Here is a 22,570-nt window from a genome sequence, read left to right as displayed (position 1 = left end):
TACCATTCTCTGAAGAAACAAAGGAGGAAACCAAGTACAGAGCAGGGAAGACAGCTCTTGCAAACAAAACTGACTTCTAGTTTATGGTGATTGCTCATTGGGGTACAGTAATTTTGAAGCACATTTAGTGAAAAAAAATATTTTAATAACTTCACAGTCCCAGATAATGTATTCATTGAAGAATAGTTGAGACTAACACTGGATGAGGTATCACCTTTTATCACCATGGGCGTACTTGCCAAAGACTGGATACAATATACTATCTTGAGCAGCTAGAAATAGCCCTGAATTTTTGCTTAGCTAGTTTATTAAAACTGGGACTTAGGGCTTCCCTGGTGGCGCAGTGGTTGAGAGTCCGCCTGCCGATGCAGGGGACACGGGTTCGTGCCCCGGTCCGGGAAGATCCCACATGCCGCGGAGCGACTGGGCCCGCAAGCCATGGCCGCTGAGCCTGCGCGTCTGGAGCCTGTGCTCCGCAACGGGAAAGGCCACAACAGTGAGAGGCCCGTGTACCGTAAAAAAAAAACAAAAACAAAAACTGGGACTTAGTGGTGGTCCTCAATAAAGAAGTTAAGATGCCAAATTTTCTTCCATATAGTTCAGAGCCGAGGTCGGCAAATTATTGCCCATGGGCCACATTCTGCTTGTTCTCTGGAGCACAGCCACCACTCACGAGCTGCCAGGAGCAGCTTTCATTCTACAACAGCAGAGTTGAGTACTTACAGCAATGACTATATGACCCAAAAGCCTGAGATATTTACTGCCTGTCCTTTACAGAAATTAGTTAAGTGACTCCAAGGAAGGGAGCAGCCAAAGACTTCAGGAGACAGAAATCTTGGAGTAGAATTTCATGAGCGCTTCAGCCACTAATCTCCTACCTATGTGGCTCAAAGAAGGATCCCAAACACCCTCCCTTCAAGAAGGCCTTGAGAAACCCATGGGTGAGGAACATTGCTCCAGCCACTCTAAAAGTGCGCTGGTGCTTGTTCTCTCTAGACCACGCATGCATGGAAGATGCTGCATTTTATTTTATTTTATTTATTTATTATTATTATTATTATTATTTGCAGTACTCGGGTCTCTCACTGTTGTGGCCTCTCCCGTTGCAGGGCACAGGCTCCGGAGGCGCAGGCTCAGCGGCCATGGCTCACGGGCCCAGCCGCTCCGCCGCATGTGGGATCCTCCCGGACCGGGGCACGAACCCGTGTCCCCTGCATCGGCAGGCGGACTCTCAACCACTGCGCCACCAGGGAAGCCCCGATGCTGCATTTTAAATGGGCTCTCTGGTTCCAGTGGGGTATCAGGATTGTGGGGTGGCAGAAGGAAAAGCAGCACTTCATCTCCAGAGACAAAGCAGGCAGAGGAACCATAAGAGGCAGCAGAGTCAATGTCGTATCCACGATACACTGACCTGTAAGGCCCTCTGAGGCCGCCTGAATGATCTTGGGGCTTCTAAGAGTAAAAGAGTTGTGTGACTCACTACTTGATTTCTATAACAAAAATCGCCAGATCTTGTAAACAGAAGCCTGACTCAAACTTCCAGTTGTCATAGCCCACAGTCAATTATCAGACCTCACAGCCCCTGAAGGTATCCTGATACCTGAGGTCTGGCCCTTGCCAAACGATCCTATATCCTAATATCACAAATAAAAACTTTTGAGTCTTCCTCAAAGTCCTTTCAATGAGACCTGAAACCATTCACCAGAGAAGTGTGCCCTGGGGGGGGAGTAAAATACTCAGCCCATTGAGGAATGAACAGACATTGGCTCTTGGGCACAAACTCTCAATATATCTCTTAGGGAGAAACTCTTGTTTATGAACTGAGATATGCCCAAAATATTTTCAATAGTAATACAAAAAAGACAGAAGGAGGAACGATTAGAAATAATCCAAATGTTATCCATTGGAGAATGAATAAATAGTATTATATTTATAAAATGGAATACAGTGCTGCAAGGTGAATGAAAGAGATACAACTCCCCACAACATGGATGAATACCACAAATAATGTTGAGCAAATAAGCAGGTTGCAAAAGAACCCATAGAGTATGATTCCATTTACGTAAGTTCCAAACTTAACTACATATTGTTTAGGATTACATATATATGTAGCACAACTATTAAGGAAAACAAAAGGCAATGAGATGATAAATATAAAATTCAAGACAGTGTTTACATTTTGGGAAGAAGCAAGAAATGGGACTGAGGAGAGACATGAGGAGCTTTAATTATAGTTGTTCTGCTGTTTCTTAAGCTGAATGTAGTACACAGATGTTAATTTTATTGTTCTACAAACTGTAGCTATGGTTTCTCTTTTTTATGTTATATATAATTCATAGTTTCTTAAAAACAATGATGTTAATGGAAAACATCAGCAATCCCATATTGACCACACTACCGACAGCTCAGATGCCTCCAGAGCAAACATGTGAGCCACCCAACCAATTAAGAATCCTAAGCAGATGAAGTATGGGCTGGTCAAAAAAGTTTGGTTTTTTCCATAAGATGTTACAGAAAATCCCAAATGAACTTTTGGGCCAACCCAATGTTAATTAAGGGTAGGAAGGAGGGTAGAAAAGGAAATCATGAATATGATCTCTAGTCTCATGATTCTCTGAAGAAATACCCTATTTCCTTTCTTGTGATGTCTTGTATATCTTGGATATTGTCTATAACTAATATCCTCCCCCCATCTCATTGACTTATATGAGGTAATAATAATTACATTTATATCAAATTATTGAGTTGGGATAGCAGCAGAACTAGAAAAAGAATAGACATCACCCAGAGATCCTGACTTGGAACAAGATACGATAACTAAGGTGACAACGGGTAACCTCCTTCTGAGGAAGAGGATGAGTATGTCTTCAGAGGTATCAGAAACGTTAGCATTGATTTTGGCAGAAAGATGTGTAATAAATATTTGTCAGATTTTGGCCTTCTGGCATCTGAATGCATCTTCCATAAGAATAGAGTTCCCATCACATGAAGCTTGGGGAGAAGCAGATCCTACCACTAGTCACAGAAGGTTTAAAAGGCCGATTTCCACTTTATCAGCCCTGCTGTAAGCTAAACCATCAGAACATGACCTTTGCTTGGCCCAGTAGTCCCACACAGGGCTTTAACACCAGTTCCAGTGACACAACAAAGCAGAGAAGGTAAAAGTGGTACCATCAGTGGCAATGAAGCCCAGTTTCTAGGGGTAGTGTTTACCACATCTACTGTGAAAAGTTTGGGGCAGTGGCCTGAGAAGCTGAATGTCTCCACTGATCATTGGTGGTGGCAGTGCCATCCTTAATGGCCTGGTCCTGTGGCATAATGTGGTCTGGATTCTAGCTGCTTCAATTCCCTTGTAACTGCTCATTCTCTGAGCTCAGTTCTGCAGCTCTATCAGAGGTTTTAAAGGATATGCAATATATTTTTTTAAATTCCTTTTCCTTTTTAAATTCCTTTTTTTTAATTCCTAAAATAAGACACAGACATTTTCTTTTCCTTCCTGACAATATCCTGACTAAGCCAAGTGTATATTTTTCACTCTCTATATATCTTAGTCTTTATGAAATTATGTAAACCCTCAATATTTGAAGAACAACTCCAAGATTCAGTCTCACGCCCAAGTTTACTGTATGCTACTTTATTTACTAATGTATTTCATGTATTTATATAATAATAATCTCAACCATTTATTAAACATCTAATCTATGGTCATCCCAGTCAGAAGGAGTGATAAGTATCACCTAGCATCCATAGAGGGTTTTGTACTCCATCAAGCATTTACATTTTACATTTTCTCCTTTTGGACATAGCCAGTAAATGCAGCCAATACAATGTCAGTGATCCATCTCTTATTTCACTGACCACAGGGCTCTTGTTAACATCAGCAGCAATGTGGCATAATTTCCATTAATTGAGCTCTAACTATCAGCACAGCGCTGGAAGTTTAGTGTGTGTCATTCCATTAAGCTCAAAACCCTCCCACATGCAAGAAGGTCTAAAATAATAACAGAAACACAGAGCACCCCATTGCCAGACTCCCCTTCTCCACACACCCCAACAAAGCCTTCTTCTATAATCATTTAGGATCACTTAGATGGAGTACTGGAAGACTGCCATTATGATTCTATAATTCTGTCTATATATTCAGAATAATCCCATGGTGTCTGGGACACAAGCTAAACTGACATTGCTACAGATTAAAATGCAGATATCTAACCAAGATTGTCTTTCTAGGATAATTTCATTTATAATAAGCATTGGACAGGTTCTCCTGGCACCAAATCTGACACACACAACTCCACTAACTTGACACCATAAGCTAGGGCAAAGGGAATTCATAAACAGAGAATTACAATTTGAATATGGTTCTATATAAGCAAGTGAATTAGGGAAGTGGAAGAGAGGAAGAGAGTTTAGGAATAAATAAGAGTCACTAAGTAAAAATGCTGAAAAATCCCAATGACAAACCACATTGCCTATGCCTATACTTCATTATATACATATCCATGTATACATGTTTAGTTAATAGGTAAGAAGAGTCAGACAAAGTTAATCAATATTATTGATAAAATAATTGAAACAGGAATAACTCAAGGGAATAGCAACCTGATTAGAAGAAGTGCCAGCTAGAGGAAAGTTAATTCAATCCAACTTCCATATACTATTTGACTAATTTAAATATTAGCCAATTGAGAGTTCATGAGAAACAGCTACATTGCAAAAGCCATACTAAAAGAATCTCTATGCTATAGTAAATATATATATTTGTAATTTTTAAATTGATATTTCAAATCTTTTGTTGTTGTTTTTGCTTTGGGGGTTTTTTGGTTTTATTGTTGTTTTGGCCACGCCTCGCAGCATATGGGATCTTAGTTCCCAGACCAGGGGTCAAACCCATGCCCCTGCAGTGGAAGCATGGAGTCCTAACCACTGGACCACCAGGGAAGTCCTCAAATCACTTTTTTAATCCAGCATTTTTTTTTTTTGGCTGCATTGGGTCTTCATTGCTGCTTGTGGGCTTTCTCTAGTTGCAGTGAACGGGGGCTACTCCTTGTTGTGGTGCACGGGCTTCTCATTGCAGTAGCTTCTCTTGTTGCAGAGCACAGGCTCTAGGCACACGAGCTTCAGTAATTGTGGCACATGGGCTCAGTAGTTGTGGCTCGCAGGCTCTAGAGCACAGGCTCAGCAGCTGTGGCGCATGGGCTCAGTTGCTCTGCGGCATGTGGGATCTTCCCGGACTGGGGCACGAACCCGTGTCCCCTGCATCGGCAGGTGGACTCTCAACCACTGTGCCACCAGGGAAGCCCCCTAGATGACTTCTTTTATAAATATTGCCAGAAGTTGGCAGCCCAGTTACATTAGGTTGTATAATTTGAAATAGCAAGATGGCCATGGAGGTTCATAAACCTTTGAAACTCAAAAATACTGCCAGAAGGTGAGGAAAAAAAACACAAAGCAGCATGGACTGACTGCCACTAGAAATTTCCTAGAGAGAAATGTCCCAGGTTAAACATTAGACATTGCAAATATACCAAGTCCATTTAGTTTTCACTCTCCCACAGTCCCTTACCACTTAGTTTCGTCCCCAGCTAACAGGTGGGCTGAAATCAACCTTATTTCAACAAACCAAACATCCAAACTATGTAATCATGGGATGACGTCTGAGCTTGATCTGGCTGGCTGCTTAAAAAGGAGTCTTTCACAATAATAAATGGAAATTTTCATTGTTGTCCAAGCTAGATACTAAAGCACTCCACCTTTATACTTCAGGCTGAAATAAACCAAATGTAAATAAATCGCCCTACCTTTAAAAAACGCCTCCATGCATCCATTTTTAAGTACACAGAAATATGTTTTATTTTGTACACAAAGATGAGATTATTAGCCTACTACCTGTGGGACACAGACCTTTTTAGTTGTTCTCCAATATGGTGATAGATGTAAGCTAAATTTCACATACATTCTCACCTACGCCTTAAACAATGCCACAATTGAGAGGACAGCTAGATGTTTGGGGGACAGTCTGGGGCCAGGGACCTAGTAGAACTGAGAGTCCCATGGGGTCCCAGTCCAAGTCCCTGCCTTCATTAGCATGGTGTTCTCACCATGCTGTTCCATGAGGAACAGTCTAAGGATTTATTGCCGCTCTGTGCTACTCTGGATCTCCGAAACAAAGTTTCCACAAATTAGGCATTTAAGATTACCCCAGAGACACACACACAAATCTATTCTTAATTAAAGAGAAATATAATTTAAACTGTTTCTATATCCTAATAAAAAGTGAATGCATCATCATAGATGACCTTATATGCTTGTTTATTATTACTGATTCCTTTGAGTTTCACTTCCCTTATTCCTTTAACACCTCACTCTCTTGAGTTTTCTTTTCTGAATGTACAATGTGTGGGGAAAAAAAACCTGAAACATCTCTTTAGATGGTTGCTGTATCTGTCAAGGGGCTACGCTACAGTTCCAAATACAAAAACCACATTCCAAAACAGGAATATTCTCCAAACCCTTTACTTTCACGGTGTGCCTTCAAATTTTGTTGCTTTTTAAAAATTCTGACTGGAAGTACCAGCAAATCACAGCACCACCTGCTTATTTACACAGAAGAACTCTCTGCAACTTGAGAAATCACAGCAGAAGGTACCAGCATGGATTGCTGCCAGTCACCTGGGCAGTTTCCTCCCACACACTGCTCCCTCCATAAGGGACTGTGATGACAACCTGGGCAGTGGTGCTTCTGGGCTTTCCAGGAAGACTCTGACAGCAACCTAACCCACAAAACCTTAGGTTAGAGGGAAACCTCAATTCACCTCTGCCATTTTGGTATGCAACTGAAATATGCAAGTCAAAGGAATGGATTTATATTTTAAAACAGATGAAAAGAAGATACGACACTTTCTTTCAATAAATGCTTAGTAGTCTTAACCAAGTTTTTTAAAGCTTTCTTTCAATCTGACTGAAATTCTTCAAACTTCACACCACAGCTTAATTTTTTTTCCCCTTTTCGGTACCCAGCTATGATGGAGAAGACCTAGTCACCATATTCTGTATAAGCATTGAAGCCAATTATTAATTAGGTCTAAATAAAAAATTCTCTCCCCTTGGATTAACAAGCTCTGGTATTATTTTTCCCATCTTTTACACTTTTTCACGATAGCGTTTCTTTGAAAACTCTTTTCAGCGTCCTCTGACATTACCTTGTTGTAATTTCTGATTGGCACATACTCAGTGTCTTTTTCTATCTGTGTGGCTAGAATCTAGCCCACTGCCTGGCATTCAGCAGGCTCTGGATAAATATTCTCAAGAAACTGTGAAATCGTACATGAGCAGCATTCAATAAATGGTTGAGCATAATTTGTCTTCCTTGACTATACTTTGCTATTTGGTCACATTTTCCTATTATTCCTACCATGTGGAAATAATCATACTTCCATCATGAATTGTCCCTTTGACTCACAAGAAAATGCAATAAGCTCGTTCTAAAAGTTATCCTAAAATGTGAACCTAAGTATTGATTTTCTAGTAGATGCACAGTATCCATCAATGAAAAGTTTGGTATACCTTGGCAGAACTTCAAATCATACTAAATATGCCTAAAATTTCATCTTCTGTGTTTCCAAATCTCTTGCACTGTAAGAACAAGAAGTTCTGTTGGTGTTGCCAAAAGGGCTTTATTTTAGTGGGGCCAATGAAATGTCTTACTGAGAATAGTTCAATACTTAGATTAAGTGATATTTTTAAACACACACAATTAACTAGCAATTTATTTTATTAGATACTTTTTCTGTTTTTTCTTAAAAGGTTGATTTTTTTTTTTTTTTTTTTTTTTTTTTTTGCGGTACGCGGGCCTCTCACTGTTGTAGCCTCTCCCATTGTGGAGCACAGGCTCCGGACGCGCAGGCTCAGCGGCCATGGCTCATAGGCCCAACCGCTCCGCCACATGTGGGATCTTCCAAGACTGGGGCACAAACCCGCGTCCCCTGCATCAGCAGGCGGACTCTCAACCACTGCGCCGCCAGGGAAGCCCCGATAATTATTTTGTAATTGTTTATTAAATGTCTATCTTTGCTTAGAACAGCTTATTACTATAAATAAAAAAGATATACATACTCTAATTTGCACATCTTCCAATTTCACAGACATTCTAAAATCATGTCTAAATGCCAAATAGAAAACGCAAGATATTTGGAATAAATGCCATGGCATATGTTAATGGACAAACTAAAATCACCAGTCTTTTAGCTTTTGATCAGAGCTGAACAGGGCTATTAATGGATATTTTTCATTAGACCAACATTTTCCAGGTTGACATAAACACTTCTCTCTTTCTTCCTCTTGTTCACACACATACACACACACACACACACACACACTCACACACAGTTCAATACTGAGAAAAGCAAAAAGACAAGAAAGTGTGAAAGAAAAATGAGGGGCTTCCCTGGTGGTCCAGTGGTTAAGAATCCACCTTCCAATGCAAGGGACGTGAGTTCAATCCCTGGTCAGGGAACTAAGATCCCACATGTCGCGGGGCAACTAAGCCCGCGTGCCGCAACTACAGAGCCCTCGCACCACAACTAGAGAGAAGCCCTCGCACCACAGCGGAGGATCCTGCATGCCACAGTGAAGATCCCATGTGCCGCGACTAAGACTCGACACAGCCAAAAATAAAATAAATAAATATTTTTTAAAAAGAAGAAAGAAAAATGAAATATGGCCAGTTTTGTTCTTCAACAGAAAACTCTGTCTTCCTGGAGCCTTGGCAAGGTCACAGACACCTTGGAATCACCATGACCACTGATGTGAACTGGCTGTCCTTAAAAGAATGCTTCTCACTTAGCAGATACATTGGAGAGATGGGGGAAAGGTGTAAAATAAAAGATTGGAAAGGGGCTTCAATTATTGTTGGAAGAACTCACAAAAGTGGGTTTCATTTTCTTTGATTCTTCGATAAATTAGTAAACTTGACTAACATAATCTGGAAATCTTTCCCCAAGTTAAAGAAAGAAATATTTAGGAGTTTAACTATTTTGTAGTTCCCCCTTTGAACTCAGAATTCCCAGGCTAAAGATTAGTTAGTGAAACCACAGAGCCCCATGCCTTCCTGCAATAAGGTTAATAATTACACCCAATTTAATGTCTAGAATTCCATTCCCAACCCAAAGCCTTTAAGTAGGAAATCTCATAGTATGTTTCACTGGAGATGAGGCCTAATGATTAAACTGAAATGTGAAGTTTTGATAATGATATTCAAAATCTTAAAGACATTCACTGGAGTGACTGACCAGAAGTACAACCCATGTTCCCACAACCTTTTCAGACCAGGCCAAGTTCTGAGGTTTCAAAAACTCGCTTTCTTTCTTTCTTCCTCTCCAAGGTACTCCTACAATACTCTACCCCATTAAGAAGAAACAATGGCTATCCAAATTCTCCATAAATGAAAATCTAAACTGACAGAGGTGTATTCAAGAGGATCCAACATGATGTTTATCCAACAAGGAAGCTTCCACTCCTTGGGAAGACATTCATTGGTGTCTTTGGATTTTAATTTGAAGATTTCTTTTTAAGACAGCAGCTCAGGACTTCCTTGGTGGCACAGTGGTTAAGAATCCACCTGCCAATGCAGGGGACATGGGTTCAATCCCTGGTCAGGGAAGATCCCACATGCCATGGAGCAACTAAGCCCGTGCACCACAACTACTGAGCCTGAGCTCTAGAGTCCACGAGCCACAACTACTGAGCCTGCGTGCCACAACTACTGAAGCCCGTGTGCCTACAGCCTGTGCTCCACAACAAGAGAAGCCACTGCAAAGAGAAGCCCGCGCACCGTAACAAAGAGTAGCCCCTGCTCACCACAACTAGAGAAAGCCTGCATGCAGCAGTGAAGACCCAATGCAGCCAAAAATAAATAAATAAATAAATTTATGAAAAAGAAAAGAAACTGGAGTGGGAGTAGAACAGAGAAGATAATGGCAGAGGGAAAAAAAAGAAAGAGGAGGTCAAGAAGCAAGGTCAAAGACTAGAATCTGAACTGGCATCTAAGACCAAGCTATTTTTAAGAATGAGGAAGTCTGATACTAAGTTTTGAGTTGTTGGCACTTCTAAATTACCTATAAAACCCACTCCATTTCTACAAACCATTGGTAAATTTCACCACACACAAACCTGTGGGAACGGGGTATTTGTGTGTACATCAATGAGAGGATTTCTCCTCTGAGTTGGTGGGGCCTTAAACAAATACAACCTGTAGAGGAACAAGACAGTCCATGAACTCAGCTAATACTTTGGAAGCAGAAGCTCAGGCAAAGAGGTGAGCATGAGGTAATAATCCCTGCAGGAATTCACAGAAGTCTTGGGAAGAATGTAGGACATTCCAAAGGCTAAGTAATGGAGGTTCAAGCCAATTTTATCTCGATCATAGGAGATGGACAACTCCAGCCATTATTCAGGTTACAACTAGCAGCTAAGGTGTTTATAACTCCAGGAAAATGGAACAAATTTTCCAGAAATTAGGAGTTTATTGCTCCTCAAAAATTAGTCCCATTATTTCCTGACCCATTATTGATAAAGTTCAAAAACTGTTTAGCCCTTAAAATGTGGGCTTTTGAGCCAAAGAAATCTACAAGTTCTACAACAAAGATCAATGTTGGTAGAGTTAAGAGTAAGGCATGGCAGGCAAGGAAGGCTAAAGAGTAGTCAACTCCATGAGGACAGGGGCCATGTGATTTGGTTCTCAGGTGACAAGCACAATGCCTGGCACATAGCAGTCACACAATAAATCCATGTTAAATGAATAACATTCATTTAATATAGCTCCAAATTATACTAGAGACAATAAATGAATCACACAAAGGTTTAACTAAACTAATTTTATCCCTGAAACAAAAGCTAGATAGGGGCTTCCCTGGTGGCGCAGTGGTTGAGAGTCCGCCTGCCAATGCAGGGGACACAGGTTCGTGTCCCGGTCCGGGAGGATCCCACATGCCACGGAGCGGCTGGGCCCGTGAGCCATGGCCGCTGAGCCTGCGCGTCCGGAGCCTGTGCTCTGCAACAGGAGAGGCCACAGCAGTGAGAGGCCCGCGTACCACCAAAAAAAAAAAAAAAAAGCTAGATAGATAGTGGCCATGAAGACTTAAATTATTTGAGACATCCCACCCATATGTGAAATGCAGAATCACCAGGCACGCTTGAGGCAAACAGATGTCTCCCTTAACTATGATAAGGCACATTCAACACTATAGAGAATTAAAACGACTACCAGCCTATTAATGCTAGGTACTATACAGAATTAGCAGACCTCCTAGGGACGGACAATCTAACAGGCAGCTCTGACACATGTGTTAAAGCCTAATCAGTTGATGACTACCAGCAACAGGAACAAATTTGTAGTCAGACAAAATCAGATTTATTGATTTGGTGCAGCGAGGGATGGCACTCAGAGAAAGCACAAAATGATGCTGAGAAAGACCGAGAAGGGAATCATCTTTTGTAAGGTTTGGGCTCTCGTTGAAGGATTCCAAGGAGGGTCTAAGGGAAGCAGATTCAGTTCTGGAGTGACTGCAGTTTTGAGGTGAAATTAGATGTGGGGATTAACTAGGGGTTGTTATGAGGTGAGGGTGATTTAGCAACTAAAGATGTCCAGTAGGGAATTCCCTGGTGGTCCAGTGGTTAGGATTCCACGCTTTCACTGCTGTGGCCCAGGTTCAATCCCTGGTCGGGGAACTAAGATCCCGCAAGCTGTGCGGCGCGGCCAAAAAATAAAAATAAAAAATAAAGATGACCGATAAAATATGAGAACAGCAAAGCAGGTCTGGAGTGTCAGCGGCAAGTAAGCATTAATCACTGAAAGGGAGGCCCTTGTGGCATCTTACAGCTGCTGCATAACTGGGAGAAGCAGTGTTCTATGATAACTTTGCAGCTGGCCTGCTATGTGTCTGTCCTCCAAGCCTGACTAGTGGCAAGGCTGCCTTTGTTGCTTCTGCATCCAGCTGATTTTCACTCTGTCAGAGACAGGCTTTGATCTTTACACAGATACAAGTATTAAATAATCCTCCTTAATCAAGGAGTAGAAAGGGACATTCTCAAAACCTTAATCTAAGAGAAATGGGCCAAAAAGAAAAGATTGTTATATTTAAAATCTTTTCAAAACTGACTGACCCATAAACCTAATCCCATCTACCTTTCTTCAGTCCTCCAAGCATCCCTCTAGCCAAGCACATGTGTCCTGGATAATAATAGTTGGTTTACTTCCCTGTCTTCTCCCCTGGACTCCAAACTCCTAAAAGAGAGGGGAAGTACTCATTTTATACCTGATGACTCACAGCTCCCAACACATCCTAAGTGCTATGTAGCCAAACTGTCTGCTTGTCTCCTCTGTCCAGAATGGCCCTATCCAAGGCCTCTTACACAGTGAAACAGATTTTGCTCTCTAAATAAGTGTTAAAGAATGTCATAATCTAAAGGATTCACTACATGGATGAGACAGGGAAGAGCTGATCAGCCGATCAGCACCATCTACAACTCTAGGTCAAAGAAGAAGGAAGCTTCCCTTTGAAGAGTTCACCGATGGCTTTGTTGCCACCTGATAAAGTCAAAAGCACTTGAAATAAACAGCTCAGCACAAATGGAGTTGAACCCCTACCAAACTGAATCACTTATTATGCAGTAACTGGAGATTTTCATATATCTGTCTTTCCAGCAAGACTGTAAATTCCTGGAGGTGAGAGGTTATACATGTCTTGTTCATTTTGCTCCCCTGCTCTCTGCCTACCATGCTGCACAGTACAGGTGTTCAATCATGTGAAAGCAAAGTGGATAAAGCAGAAAAATAAGAAGACCCTCCTTCAGTTAAAGGGAAAGGGTAAAAGCACGATGAGAGCTGGTAAGCAAGAGGAAAGGTATCCCACATGCGGATGAGAGGCTCCCAGTGCATGAGGACGGAGGGCTCCATAGACGGCTTCCCTGAGAGAGGAAAGGAAGAAGTTGGTGAGTGGACTTGGAACATGGAAACATAGAACAAGATCTGAAACTGGGCAGAGAGGAGGCGGGGAAAGGAAGCAGAGAGAGGACTGGGAAGACAAAAATAAGGAGATGAACTACCAAGGTCAGAAGATGAGAACACTGTCTTTATTAAAACCACCACCGATGCAGGGAAAGCAGGAAGAAAGATGAAAATATAGCTCAAAACAATGACTGGGGAATAGAGGCAGGAGTCCAAGGGGGGCCTAGAAGGTCTCTTTATCTGGATGTTATTAAAAGCAAGGCCTGGTGTCGAGAGGTAAGGAAGGGCTCAGAGCCCACAGCGCAGCCCAACTCTGGAGCAGGTGCAAACCACAGTCACCGTTTTGCTTTTCTTTCTCCCATCTCCTTTTTCTTCTCTGCCTTTCCTCCGCTTCCCCTCCCCCTTCCTCCTGCTGCAAAAAGTGTTGGCCACATAAGACCACGTACTTCTTTCAGGTTAGTGGAACAGGTGCATTAGAGTTCTGCCTTTGTCTGTCCTGATGACATGGCTACAAAGAAGAAGAGGAATAGGACTAGCTGTCCTTTCAGTGTCTCTTCAAAGATGACTTTCATGGCACAGAAGGGCAATGACAGAAACCACAGCAGAACCTGGAACGTCAAGATGACATGCCCATTCTCATTATGTGACCTGCAGTCAGCAAGTGGATACCACTGTGTCTAAACTATTAACTGTCTAAAGAACAAGCAAACTGGATTATGGACTTGGGCGGGGGGTGCTCCGGGAGGAGGAAAGGAATGCTGCTGACCCCCAGCACCCACTGGCTGGTTTCCTACCACATGTGAAAATCTAGCCACAGCTGTGGGACCCAACGCCACACGTCCTACAAAACCCCAACAGACGGCAAAAGTCCTTCTGTTATAATGTGCACTGTGAATAATCAGAATTAATATGCTTCAAGCAATTAGAAAAATTGAATCATCTACCTCAGTGTGGTGGCTTTTATTAGGTAACCCCAACACTGAAAACTTAAACAATATGCAATACATCAGATTTGAGGGAAATGTCCCCAGTTTTGATGAATAGGTAATTTTACTAACTCTTCATATTGAAACATCTTTGAATAGACATTATTTGTGCTACTACTGCATTGAAACTTCTTCTCTGAAACAACTCTAAACTCTCCAATTCTGTGTATTCATGTTCCCACTTCAAAATTATTTCTGTGAATCCCTCCCTGTGATTGGGAGAAAGATGTGTTATCTTCCTCCAAAGAATAGCAGTCATCAACAGTATTTTACCAGGTGTGCACTCTTTTCTCAGTAGACACAAATGTTGAAAGGAAATCACCACCTTAGATCAAGAAAATAGAATCTATAATATTGTGAAAGGCCAGTGTCTGTCAAGTTTGTTCTCAAATTTTGAACATAGATTGTCCTCTAACTTATAAACTTGTGGAATTCTAAAAGTCTGATGGTTAATCACTTGTGAAAAAGAGAGAGGTATTTCTGCCCAGTAAGAACTACACACACAAAAGTGAGGTTCTCAGCTCAGCCTACAAAAGCCTTTCTGACTTGTGCTCCACCTAAAACAGCATCAATAAGACTGCAGAACCAACAGTAAAAGTGATATCTCTATGGGAAAATGCATTCAGTGTTCCTATTTTGGATGCCCGGAACCCAAAACTCTCCCTTGCTGGCAATGAAAACAGGGGTCCCCTTGCTCAAAGTAGGCTTTGCGTTTGGTCATGGTGTGGACTTTGGGGAGGAGGATGTCTGCGTTGAAGATCAAGACTGGAAATGCAAGGGACTTCCCTGGTCCAGTGGTTAGGACTCCTCACTTCCACTGCAAGGGGCACGGGTTTGATGCCTGGTTGGGGTACTAAGATTCTGCATGCCGCGCGGAGCGGCCGAAAAAGACTGGAAATGCAAAGTGAGGGAAGTAAATACACTGCTGTCTAGACTGGGAGGGAAGGTTGAGGGGGACAAAAGTGGGAGAGTGGGGCTTGGGTGGGTGAGGGAAAGTGCTGAAGGTCACGGACAAACAGAACAGTTTCTCACCACCTCTTCCCACCTGCTCTGCATCCCCAAAATGACCCGCTTTGGAAGACTGCGAGGGGAAGGGCTGAGAAGAAATGAAAGGCTACAGCAGGATCCATGCAGTTAGAGCAAATGAGAAGGGGCAGGAATCACCAGTAAGAAGTAAAGTGGGAGAGATACAGTGTTCTAGAAGCGGGAGAGATGCTGTCTTCTAGTTGGAGATAAGGGGCGGATTTGTCACATGTAAGACGTGCATTCACAAATCAGAACCTTGTCTGTGTGGCCTGCGCACAGGCCCCAAGTAAAGAGAAATCAATAGTTACTGCTCCAAAGCGGAAGAACAATTAGCAAATTAAATTCACTAGAGTCCTTGTGAATGCTTCTTTTGTTAAGGATAATCTTTTTTTTTTAAGTATATTCCAAAAATTTTTTGCACACCTCTTGCAACTTGCCAGACCCAATGTCTTCATCAAAGACACTGGAATCCAGAGTAAATATACACTCATAATTTGTCTGGAATTCACACATTTCAAATCCTACTGCAGAAATTCGGCTTCAGTCACTAACTTCAAGCAAGGTGTTGATAGCTTACTTCAAGCGATTGTGTGTCCTTCAAACAATATTATATCCAGAACTAATACGCTAATGTCTTTTCTTACTACTTGCTACAGATATTAACTAGCAGTCATTCTTTATCTGTAACATAAGCACCACCTGACAAATTTATATTTTTGTCTACGTTAAGCTATAAATCTTATCATTTTCATACATTGAAAATCAAAAATACAAACAATATTATTTTAAATAATGTCTGGGATTACCATGTTTTCCCACAAATTATTTGAATGATGAATTTAACCTCGCATTATTAAAAATACTGCACAATTAAAATTTTTTCTTACGTAGTTTATTTTTTTTCCTAGAGAGACCCATTTGGTCCTGTTGGGCGTAAACCCAGCATGGGAGGAAACAGCCAGAGCTGAGGGGTCTCCCTGAGGCTCTGCACTACAAATGAGGACAAACTCCTTTCCTGTTAGTCATTTCTTCACTGGCAGGACACACCCACTGGGAGCACTTGACTCTGTGGGGTCCAAATGGGAGGAGGGCAAGTCTGGCTGGTGAACAGAATCCCAATCTGGGTTTAACTATCATTTTCCCTGTCTCACTGGGACGTTTAAGGCTGTTGCCTTGATTTTGTTTTTAATCTATTTTTTCATCCATAAACTAAGGAATACATCCTATAGAATACCCACTAGAGATGGTTCTACTAGGGATCCAGATGCTATGTGGAACATAGTGGAATGAATATCTATGTCACAAGACTCATTGCCAGTCTTCATGCAAGCTTCTGGTGACCACGCTCAAGTGAACTTTAATGCAAGTTAACCTGGACGTGTTTTCCTGATATCACAGGAAGTCTTAACAGGCTCCTTTGAAAGCCTCAGGGCCAGTCAGAGTGATCCTGGCCATTTCAGACATTGGACTGTCAGAAGCAAATCAGGACAGGGATGTCATTTTGGCAAAGGTTGGTATCACGGTGCTCAGAATCTCTTCTCACTTGACAGGGAAAATCCCTATGGGTTTCAACCAGAGAACATGCAGCTAGAAAATGGGAGAATAAGAGCATGTTGTGTCTAGTCCTACACATCTGAGGACACCTACCCGGTCTGTTTCTGACAATGATCCACAGAAAGGGTTATCTTTGCCTTAAAACATCTAATGTCCTGTTTATATACATTAGACAATTTATCTCGATTAGAATGTCATCCAAATCTCTAAGACATACCATAAGAAACACAGAGCAGCACTATTACTATTATTTGCATTACCTCTGTATTCACAACTTCCATTGGTCTTTTCTTGATTTCTCCTATGTCCAAGTAACTGGGGGAAAAAAAAAAAACAATAAGGGCTTCTTTTATTACTTTTGAATCAGCTATGTAAATTGCCTTTTTAAAAATTATTAAAAAGTAAAGCTAGCCATAGGAAATACTTAAGCCTAAAGCAAAAATCAATAGCTACTAATTAAAAGCCATTATAATAACAGGAACTGCTTTCAAGGCTGACACATGTCCATGCTAAACTTCAATGAAACTGAAGTCTTAGAAATACATACTTCCACTGGGGAACATTTTTCCCCACAATGGTCAGCTACTTACTATATATATGGTATTTCTTATTTTTATATCAATTTTGATATAAAGAATGGTTTGTGTGTAAAGCTGCTTAACAGTTAGTTCTATTAATCACAGACTTTAGGCCAAAGAAAGTAGTACTGATCCCATGCATTAGAGTAACAACTGTGAAAAGCTGGGAAATCTTTTTCCTGGGAGAGCACTTTAATGATCCAGAAACGCTCAGCCGTGTGGGATGGATGGTTTAGGCACTGGTTCAGCTAAAATACAGATGGGTAAACTAGTTAACCTCTGAAGACCCCTATTATTCCATTACTGTTTGCTACATATATTAACTAGTGATCATTCTTTAGCTATAGCATAAGCACAACCTAAAAACTTTATACCTTTGTCCACTTCAAGCTATCTGTCCATCACTGTGATCTTGTTCCACTGTGCTTCATACATAGAAGGTGCTAAATAAATGTTTTAATATTAAAAATAAATATAAATCTAGGATTTAATTTATAACCATAAATAGAAAGATAGATACATTCTCTACCTCAACTACCATAATTGCTGAGTTGCCAAAAAAGTTCATATTAGAATTAATTTTGGCTATGTTTTATTTTGTTGTTTTTTGGATAGAACGCTTTACTTAATCCATACCTCTGCAAATTATCATGCATTTCTCTTACATAAACAGTATTATACAAGACAGTGAAAATTCTCCCTCTGCTTAACAATAAAATGGGTCTTTCGGAAATCTTCAGGGACTGATTTCTGACATAACAATAAAACATTCTAACTGTCATGTGCAGGAAAGTGATTTCAGATCCACATGTAGTAGAGTCAATGTCCCAAAATGCATAAGGAATACTCTGAGGAAAATAACAATCTCTAGAAGTCTCTGTTATAAAATAAAGGTTTAATAGCTACCTGAAGTTTAATCACCATTTCAAAAACATTAGAAGAAACATGAGTAAAAGATATGCAAGAACAAAGTTGATCATTTTCATTGGAAAAATATTTTTCCACCATTGCTATCTTCCCCAACATCAATTAGGGTCTACATGGCATGAATTACGCTCAGCATCTTTTGGGCTTTCTTTTGTTCTGCCAGTTGCTTCATTTGTTATGTAAACTTAAAACTGCAAAGCTTCAAATATATTCAGCATTTAAATCTTCTTGGCTTCTATCATTATAACCATAGATACTACCACTTTAACACAAATAAATACCCATCTGTCGGCATGGAAAATTAACCATGGACACTGTTATAACAAACTCAGGGTTTTTGTGTGAGTTAAAAGCAAAAATAACCATGCAGGGCTTCCCTGGTGGCACAGTGCTTGAGAGTCTGCCTGCTGATGCAGGGGACACGGGTTTGTGCCCCGGTCCGGGAAGATCCCACATGCTGTGGAGCGGCTGGGCCCGTGAGCCATGGCTGCTGAGCCTGTGCGTTCAGAGCCTGTGCTCTGCAACGGGAGAGGCCACAACAGTGAGAGGCCCACGTACCGCAAAAAAAAAAAAAAAAAAAAAAAACCATGCAAATCTCTTTTATATACATACATATATACATATATATATATATATATATATGTATAAAGAGTGATTTGAAGTGCACTTTCTGTTTGGTTTGGAACTGTACCTGTTTTTATCTTTTGAGTTGGTAGCACTAAATAAACAAAAGAGAACACGAATTATTAAAGTGAGTCTGGAATTGCAGATTTACATTCCCATGAAATTGCTGCATATGAAAATTATTTAACTTAAAAAATTAACGGAGTATATGAGGAAAGGAACTGGACACAGAGATGCTTTGCATTTATAACACTTCGTTGTTTACAAAACACATTCACATCCATACCATTTACTTTCTACAACAAGACTGTGAGGTAGGAATGGTTATGTTCCTTTTCTGCGTTAGGAAACTGACTAGCTGTGTCAAGTGAATTGCACAAGGATGCAGAGCTAATAAACAGCTCAAACACAAGTCTCCTGACTCTCAGCTTTAAGTTCTAAGTTATTTTGAAGTCCAGTTTCATTTGGCTCTTTTCTACGGAAGTTAGACAAAGCATACTAAAGGGGGTTTCCGGGAAGGGAAACTAAATCCAAATGTATCCCTCACCTCCCATAAAAAGAACATCTGGCATAAGAAAAAAGCAGAACACCTAGAACTCAATTTAAACAAACTTACACAAGCTAGGATGATATTAGATAACTTTAGTGATACTTGGGAAAATAGTTCTACACAATCAGAAGTCACAAGCATAGATTTTATGGTAAAGGTTCTTTTTTACCATCCTGAGGCCCAAGCTAAATTTTAATTAAAATATTATATTAAAAACTATGGGGGGAAAAAAAACCTATGGAATATAGACTTACCATACAATCCAGCAATTCCACTCCTAGGTATATACCCAAAGAGAAATGAAAACTTATACACACCCAAATAATGAAAACTTGTATATACCCAAAGAGAAATGAAAATGTTCATAGCAGCATTATTCATATTAGCCAAAAGTGAAGCAATCCAAATATCCATCAACTGATTAACAGATGAACACAATGTGGTATAGCCATACCATGGAATATTATTCAACAATAAAAAGAATGAAGTACTGATACATACTATAACATGATAAGCCTTGAAAACATTATGCTAAGTGAAAGAAGACAGAAACACAAAAGGTCATATATTGTATGGTTCCTTTTACAGGCATACCTCATTTGATTGCACTTAACAGATATTGCATTTTTTTACAAATTGAATCAGGTTTGTGGCCACCCTGCATGGAGCAAATCTATCAGCGCCATTTTTTGCAACAGCATTTGCTCACTTCATGTCTTTGTGTCACATTTTGGTAATTCTTGCAATATTTCACACTTGTTCATTATATTATATTTGTTATGGTAATCTGTGATCAGTGATCTTTGATGTTACTACCATGACTTGCTAAGGGCTCAAATGATGATTAGCATTTTTTAGCAATAAAGTATTTTTTAAATAAGGCATGTACTTTTTTAGACATAATGTTATTATTGCACACATAATAGACTACAGCATAGTGTAAACATAACTTTCATATACACTGGGAAACCAAAAAACTCCTGTGACTTGCTTTATTGCAATATTCACTTTATTGCAGTGGTCTGGATCAGAACTTGCAATATCTCTGAGGTATGCCTGTATATAAAATGTCCAGAATAGACAAATCCATAGAGACAGAGAAATTAACTACTACTGATTAGTGGTTACTAGAGCATGGGGAAAAGGGGAAACTGGGAAGGTACAGGGTTTCTTTTTGGAGTGATGGAAATGTTCTAATATTAGTTTGTGGTGATGGCAGCAAAACTCTATGAATATACTAAAAACCACTGTGGTTTATGTTATGTGAAATATATCTCAGTAAAGCTATAAAAAAAACCCTATGGAATATTAAATTCTACCTGTCCTACAGTACCCACTCCCACGAGGAATAATTTCTCTCAACTCCCATATAACTTTAACTATCTTTCTAATTGCACTCATTCTTTTGTACTTTGCATTAAAATTACTGGTGTGCATGTAGTCTGTCTCCTGTTAGATTGTGAACTCCAAAAGACAAGGAATCCTGTCTTATCTTTGCTCCCTTCAGAGACCTAAGCACAGTTTGCAGATTCACTGAACGCCCACAATAAGTGAGCGCCCTGCCAGGAACTGGGGATAAGCACCACTAACGACCTCTGTCCTTGAAGGTTTAACCATCAAGTACCTGGTGACAGACATGTAGACAAATACAGTAAGCCAGTAAACTTTTCCAAACATTAAGGAAATAATATAAACGTGCAGGAGGTGGGAGGAGGGTCACAAAGTGGGGTGTGGTCAGTTCTACTTGGAATTGAAAGGTTGAAAGCACTTTTCTTTATGGGTGACAATACTTCCAAGTGATTTTTAAGAAGTCTTTATTTAAACTCATATGATAGGTTCCAACACTGTAAATCAACTATACTCCAACAAAAATTAAAATGAAATAAAATGATAGGTTCCAAGCAAAAGTGGAAAGAGAAAAAGCAGAACAGAAAATGCCAAATATCTAACATGACGTTTGTGCTACTCTTTCCAAATAGCTAGTCACGGAATACTTTTTTTTTTTTTGATTCCCACTCCTTATACACACATTTAAAGTCTGTTCCTACTGCTCCGTACGTGAACTTTCTTTTCCAATCACACTTTCAACCTCTGACCCCAGCCGCAGCGGGAGCCTTGAGTGGCATCAACCCGCACAGTCACAGCCCCTGAGCGCACCGAGGTGTGGGGTGAGGCGGGGGTTATTCCATTCCACCTTAGAACCCTCTGAAATGACGGGTGGTGGGGATAGAAGGACTCACTTGAGTTTCTTGAAGGCTTCCTGGCCCCCGGCCACGTAGTTGCCCCCGGTCTGGATCTGATCTAGCTTCCGGATGCGGTGCCCGGTCCGCGGGGTGTAGATGTTCCTGACGGCCCCAAAGGGCGCCTGAACGCCGCCCGTCACCTCCTTGAGGAAGACGTCGAAGCTGGACACCTTCTTCTCGTGGAAGACGAAGCGGCGCCCCGCGAAGAAGGGGTCCCCGTTGCGGTACACCAGCACGCTCTTCACGACCGGCTGAGACAGGTGGCTGGACCTGGCGCTGGTGCCGCTCATCTTCCCCACGGGACGCCGCTCAGGCGCGCTTCTCAGCGGGGAGGCACGTCCGCTGCCCCAGGGGCCTCACGGCACACGCGGCGCGGGGTCGCGTCCTGAAACGAACGGGCAACAGACAAGCTCACGGGTAAAGGCGAAGCAACTGCGTATGCCGGGCGTTCACCCCGCGAAGACCCTGCAGCTGCAGGACACATTTAAGTATTTCACCAGAGTCTGCACAGCCAATCAGCAATCGCGGTGCGCGCAAGACACCTGTTTCACTCGTTACCGGCAGAATCAAGGTGTAACCACCACTGCACAGGAGCCGCGCGGGGGGCTTGAAACAGGCAAACTTCGTGCGCCCGGGAGGGAGGTGGGAACACACACACACACACACACGAATTATAAAAAATTTATAAATGTGATGAAACTTCTTTCCTCGCCTGGCTCTCTCCCCTCTCAATCTTCTGTTTGTTCCCAAAGTAATTAGGGTTCCAGCTGGAATTGCCCATTTTTTTCTTTGCCGAGAAATAAATGCCTAAAGTGCATTGAGAGAGTTTCCCAGACCCCTCCCCCCTCCCCAGATGACCTGCACCGCGCCGCGGCGAAGCTCCCATGGGCATCGTTGAACACATAGGGCAGAGGCAGGCAATCGAGTCCCAAGGCGGGGGGTAGTGGGTGGGATCCCGGGAGGCGCCCGCGGCCGGAGTACCTACCGACACCCGAGGCCCAGTGGGGGGAGGGGCGGCTCGGGCCGGGCCGGGCCGGGCCGGGCCGGGCGGGGCGGGGGTGGGGCAGGGGCGCCGC

At 41.6% G+C, this 22,570-nt stretch overlaps 1 protein-coding gene across 2 annotated transcripts in view; it reads right to left on the bottom strand.

Moving 5' to 3' along the window:
• DCDC2 (doublecortin domain containing 2) overlaps nucleotides 1-21,972 on the bottom strand; it is a 149,836-nt gene extending 127,864 nt beyond the window's left edge. For both annotated transcript variants that reach the window (XM_081247174.1, XM_081247175.1), the window contains exons 1-2: nucleotides 21,492-21,972; nucleotides 16,833-16,887 (exon numbers count right to left, since the gene is read on the bottom strand). In XM_081247174.1, the coding sequence (XP_081103300.1) occupies nucleotides 16,833-16,887; nucleotides 21,492-21,784 (348 nt within the window). In that variant the 5' untranslated portion in view covers nucleotides 21,785-21,972. The remainder of the gene's footprint in view (nucleotides 1-16,832; nucleotides 16,888-21,491) is intronic.
• Between the last annotated feature and the right edge of the window lie 598 nt (nucleotides 21,973-22,570).

This window comes from Mesoplodon bidens, assembly GCF_964165515.1.
Source record: "Mesoplodon bidens genome assembly, chromosome: 10".
Classification (NCBI taxonomy): domain Eukaryota; kingdom Metazoa; phylum Chordata; class Mammalia; order Artiodactyla; family Ziphiidae; genus Mesoplodon; species Mesoplodon bidens.
The sequence above is the reverse complement of the archived record's forward strand: the minus strand, read 5'-3'. Positions and strand labels throughout refer to the sequence as shown.